The sequence below is a fragment of the Phycodurus eques genome, chromosome 9, assembly GCF_024500275.1.
Source record: "Phycodurus eques isolate BA_2022a chromosome 9, UOR_Pequ_1.1, whole genome shotgun sequence".
Taxonomy (NCBI): domain Eukaryota; kingdom Metazoa; phylum Chordata; class Actinopteri; order Syngnathiformes; family Syngnathidae; genus Phycodurus; species Phycodurus eques.
Window position 1 is genome coordinate 27490578 of NC_084533.1, and position 5560 is coordinate 27496137.

A 5560-nucleotide genomic window follows, 5' to 3' on the forward strand; every position below is an offset into this window, starting at 1 on the left:
GTGGGTGCGCGCGCGTGCGTGGGTGCGTGCGTGTGGCTGTCACTGAAGAGGGCCAGTGCTGGCCAGCCGTCAGGTCACGTGACACGAAACCGGAAACAGACACCGGTGGACGCGACTTTCCTGTTGCCATAGAAATTTTTCTTAAATCGACGCCTTTATTCATGCGTTAGGGCAACAAACACGTGTCATTTGAAATGGAAATGTGCCAGCCTCCCCCTAACATTTTTAATGTATTTTTATGAACTAAAATTGCCCTAATTTAATGGAAATGTATGTTGTTGTTGTTTTTTATGTGAGCTGCACTTTCGACTCCAGTTGCAGTTGCATTAATGAGTCTGTAGCTGCTCCTACATGGAAAAGTCAGCACAATTTTGCTGACATATTTTTGTTATACGTGTATATACAGTATGCATTCTAAGTTTTATCAGTCCAGTATTGCATTTTATTTTCGTGTTTATACAATTATTTCTTTTTTCTTTTTTTTAATTTCCCCTTCCGGGATCCTCACTCCAGGCAAGACGCTGCATTCAACTTTTATAATAGCATTTATTTTATTCTAAGAATGATTCATGTAGGTCAAATTAGCTTGTGCTAATTTATTGAATGTGAATGTTTTAAAATAGTTATGGAAATAAATACAATAAAAAATAAATGTGAACTAAAATACCCATGAGCAAGTAGTCTTATTTTTATTCAGATTACTTTGGCAGATCTTTTTTTTTAATTCTATCTTTATAGCAATGTAACTATCCGATTGCAAACACAAGATTTATTTTTATTTTTTGGTGGGGGTGGAATGCTGTTTTGCGGCTCAAATCTGGCATAATACAAACACCTGCATACAATCAAGACATTCAAACGGCAAATGAAGAAAAACTATTTAATCGGGGTCTTTATTTGCGCATGTTAGAGAAAGTCGAAAAGCCATTTCAAAACAAATTCTCAGGCCCAGCAAACACAAATCCCGACAGAGTACTCGACTCCTCTTACAGAGAACAAACACATACAACTCACAAAATTCCATTTGTAACTGATAATACATAAAAGACAGGATGTTCTGGATCATTCACATTGGGAACATGCAGTTCTGTAAATACAAAAAGGGGGGAAAGAATAATGAGCCAAAGGTTTATGTAGAATTCTAAAGATATTCCTTGAATACTGCATCGGATGGTGTGGATATGTAAACGAACGATTTCACGTTTATTTCGGAAAATCCTTTCACGAGCTAAAATGTCCACTGAAAGAAACGAGCTGTCATTCAACGATTCCCAACCGCAGTTGCCAGTCATAGAACAGAATCGCTTCGTAAATTCTTCCAAATTTCACACTGAAAAAGTACATTTGTGAGTTAACAGTAATCCCCAGCTAGATCAAAGTTCACGTATCACGGTCTCGCCATCGTGCAGATAGAACCAACGTTTTCGAAACGTTTTTTATGCTTGCGCATTTGTTTTGAGTGACATCAAGAGTCGGAGTTGCTCCTTCCAAGTGTTCTCGTTATGCGTTTGCGCCTTTGACTGTTTGAATCGGCGACTGTGGCTCTTCTTGCCCACACGCCCGAACTCCTTCACTACCTTCGACGTTGATATTCATCAACTGGAATCCAACCGTTTACTGCCACCGACGAATATATTCGTCAAGTACGTTTTTCAACGGGGAAGCCGTGGAAGACGGTCTCGACCGGCGTGGCCGTTAAATTCAGGTTTGCAAACCACTGTGATGACTTAACAGATGCCAGAATTGCATCACTTTGAATTTGAGATGAGATGATGATGATTCGGGGGTGAATCTCAGCTTGTCACGTCAATTAGGAGGGAGAGAAACGCCAACGTGTTGAAAGTCGGACATGTTTAGGCACCTCAAACATGCTTCTGTAAGCTAGCAACAGTCTGTGTTGCAGTAGGTAGCAGAAAGTGGAGTGGAAAAGGCATGCGGAAAAGCCACGAGCCATGCCGTGAGTAAGAGCTTTCGCGGGGTTTTACATCAGTAAATAAAAGATTATTTTGCCATCACAAGCTCTTTCTCGGTCTTGTTTTTGTTGTTTGATCATTTGTGGTGTCACAAAAGCAAAAATACATGAGCGGCAAAGTCACTGTTTTGCTTGACACGTTTGGTTTCACAAAAAGCTCTTTTTTCAGCTTTTTGGTTAGAAATTACCACTACAGAAATGTAAAAAGGTCCATTTTTTTTTCCTCTGGTGAAATCAGAGATTCGATTCATTTGGTCGGTCGGTTTGATGCTTGTTACGGAACACAATATGTTGTGGGTCTTGAAAGTTCAGTCCGAATGCTCCAAACTGGCTGGCAATATGGTAGGTTCTGCTTGGAAAACAGCTGGCAGTGAATTCATTAATAGTGCCATTTTTTTTTTTGGGGGGGGGGGGGTGAGGGGGGTCACTTTTTTGGAACAGCAGAGTATATGATGCAAGAAATCGACCGAGCGACGGGTGGTAACCCGAAAAACTCGCAAATTGGGGCACTACATTAAGGTACCACTTTACAGTGTACTTTAAGAAACCATTTTAAAAAAAAAAAAAGGAAAAAAAATTACGGAGTGGGGACGTGAATGATGAACCGCGATGTAGCGAGGGAACACCGTATTGTCTGTTAGTTTAGCAATGGGACAAGACAATGACACGAGCTCGTGTCCACAGCGATGATTGTTCACAGTCACGTCGGGGTGATGAGTGGCCGCCACTTCAATGTATTTGTGTTCAAAATATCAACGATTCCCTTGGTTGCAGCTGCGGGGGACCCCCAAAAGAAATTGCTTTTAAGACTGCTTGACCTTGTTCTTCTCCTGGTCGTTGACGTGCTGCTGATGCTGCGGCTGGCGCTCCTCCCCGCTCTCCTCCCTCTCCGGCCGCTCGTCGCCCTGCCGGGCGACGAGCAGCCGGCAGGTGAGCAGGATGCCGAAGACCAGCGCGTGGGCGTAGCGCTTGAGGGGGTCGCCCACCAGCTGGTGGAAGAACAGCACGGCCAGCGTGACCAGCAGCAGCACGAAGTTGGCCACGTCCTTGGGCCGGCCCGGGACCAGCGTCAGGACGGCGCCGCAGGCCACCTCCAGGGAGCCGATGATCTTGCGGAGAAGCACCGAGGTGACGCCCATCTTTTTCAGGCCCGGCAAAGCTTTGGCGTAGCTCTTGTACGCCCGTTTCTTGAAGGAAATCACATGGGACGCGTTACGGAAACGCTTATACGGGAACATCTCAATAAATTGGTCGAAAAGTCCATTTATTTCGCTACTCATACTGGATATAGATTCATTCAAATACTTTGCAGAGGGAAAATCCCTGCCTAATTTCTAAAATCATTTTCATTGTTTCTTGTTTGCTTTTTACGTAATATTCTCGTTTCCAGCGATGGGGACGTTTGGGTTTTGCTTTGCTGTGTCAAAGTCATTTGTGTCACAGGCCACACTGTAGTTACGTACTCGTCTCATCATTGTAGTACATTTACACAAGCAAGTGATGGATCACTAGTATTGGAATCAGAAGTCAAGGATAGTAGTTTGTTCAACTATTGTTCAGGTTTCTGTCAAAAAGGGTTTTGGTAACAAACGAAAACAATTGCTTTATATACCTCAACATGTTTATGACAGCAGACAATGTGAAATTTTGTGACAGATTTTAGCAAGAATCACAGAAGTTGACGCACGTTTGATTTTTGCGGGCCACACAAAATGAGGCGGCGGGCCGGATATGGCCCACGGGCCTTGAGTTTGACAGCCGGGCTGTAAACTATCATCGGAGGTAGGAAGACTCGCCGAATATTGTACTCAAGCAAGTCTACTGCTACTGAAGAATAATAGGACTGAAGTCAAAGTCAAAAATGAGTCCGCTAAATAATGACTCGCGTGTCAGAAAACGATTCAAGTTTGAGCGTTCTCATTTCGTGTTTGCGTTTCCGGCTGTTGGTCCCATTTCAATTGACGGACTTTTTTTTTTCTTTTTCTCCCCCCCCCCCCCCCCTCTTTCTTCCTTTTCTTCATGGCGTACGTGAAGCGAGCTCGTAACTCGAATGTTAGCTCGCAACGCTCACAATGCGTAAAACTCGTCAGTTGGCTGTTAGTCAAGGTACTGCTCCACCTGTTTTGTGTGTGGAGAGAGAGAGAGAGAGAGAGAGAGAGAGAGAGAGAGAGAGAGAGAGAGAGAGAGAGAGAGAGAGAGAAAAAAAAAGCATTTTGTGGTCTAGTAGAAGCATTTAGTTTGTATATTGTGGCCATGTCGCGTCTGTGCTTCCACATCTACCGGACAACCGTCACGCGCTACAAGTCGACTACTGAATCAAAAACTGACACCAAACCAAAAAAAAATGTAAAAAAAAGAACTGTGGCGAATATGTCCGTTAAGCGTTTGCTCAATTACGGATTTGTAAGTGCACGTGAATCGTCCCCTTTCTTTGAACACATTCTCGGCCTCGTTTAATAATAGCACCAATATCGTCTTTTTCGGCGTAAAAGAGAGCGTCAAGCGGTTTCTTATTTAGGTCAGCATCCGCAGAACAATGGCGCCCACCACCACCACCATCACCATCACCCACCACTCACCATCTCGCTGTACGCGTCTTTGCTGAGCCTCGGCGTCAGTTTGATGGTCCCCATGAAGACGAAGAACAAGCCGAGGGCGAAGGAGAGCGCCACGATGGTTATCGTCCTCGGGGAGGCCATGTTTGCACGCCGACAAGTCTCGCTGGGCCTGACGACGGATGGCGCCGATGATGCCGATGATGCTGATGATGCTTCTTCTTCTTCTTCTTCTTCTTCTGCTGCTGCTGCCGCTCGGCTGCCTTGCCAAATCGCGATCCCGCACCGACAACCTGCTCGTCTTCAGCGGGAGCGGGCGCAGCCTCTTAAAGGGACAGTCGCGGTATTTATTTTTGAGCAATCACAATGTGCGCAACGCGCCATTAACGTCATTTCGTAACAGTCATTGTATTTATTTAAAAAAAAAAAAAAAAAAGTGTGTCTGCAGACTCAACCACTAGTCACTCATCCATCCACCCATCCTACATCAATAGCCATCACTTAACAAAGAAGGCGTGGCAAAAAAAAATAAAATAAATGGATATACAATTTTTATGTTCACTTTACTTTGATGCACACGTGTCAAACTGGTGGCCCGGGGGCCAGATCCGGCCTGCCACATCATTGTATGTGGCCCTCGGAAACAAAACCAAATTGTGTTCTGGTGTTATACCATTGAGATATTTGCAAGCATTTTTTATTTTTTTTTTGTGACCAATCCCCCTTTGAAAAGAAATGTAATAGCTGAAAAAACGTGTTTTTTTTTTTATAGGCTTCTGATTTCAAAACTGGTTATTCATCAATGTGTTGTGTATACTGTATGTAATTAGAATCTATGTGGTACTCTTTCATTGATACGGGTTCACAGTCGAGCCTGTGACAAAAATGAGTTTGACGCCCCCGCTTGAATGCGTTGCAGGGAAGTGACACGACGGAATGTCCAATTTGGAAAAAACACATGTATCCACTTGGAAGTCATCTTTTGTACATTTCAATTTGTCTCTGGTTTCCATTTCGGTGGAAATCACACAAG

The 5560-nt window shown here is 43.9% G+C and overlaps 1 protein-coding gene across 1 annotated transcript; it reads right to left on the reverse strand.

Moving 5' to 3' along the window:
• Positions 1 to 866: 866 nt before the first annotated feature.
• Positions 867 to 4688, reverse strand: tmem35 (transmembrane protein 35). The gene is made up of 2 exons (XM_061685741.1): positions 4552 to 4688; positions 867 to 3159 (listed from the first exon to the last, which is right to left on the reverse strand). The coding sequence occupies exons 1-2, from the start codon at positions 4669 to 4671 to the stop codon at positions 2776 to 2778; spliced, it is 504 nt and encodes a 167-aa protein (XP_061541725.1). The 5' UTR covers positions 4672 to 4688; the 3' UTR covers positions 867 to 2775.
• Positions 4689 to 5560: the final 872 nt, after the last annotated feature.

Excerpts from the sequence above, each read along its gene's own strand:
- tmem35 (XM_061685741.1), bottom strand. The coding sequence starts at position 4,671 with ATGGCCTCCCCGAGGACGATAACCATCGTGGCGCTCTCCTTCGCCCTC. Across the intron at positions 3,160-4,551 it reads AAGACGCGTACAGCGAGATG|AAACGGGCGTACAAGAGCTA; the intron begins GTGAGTGGTGGG and ends ATTTCCTTCAAG.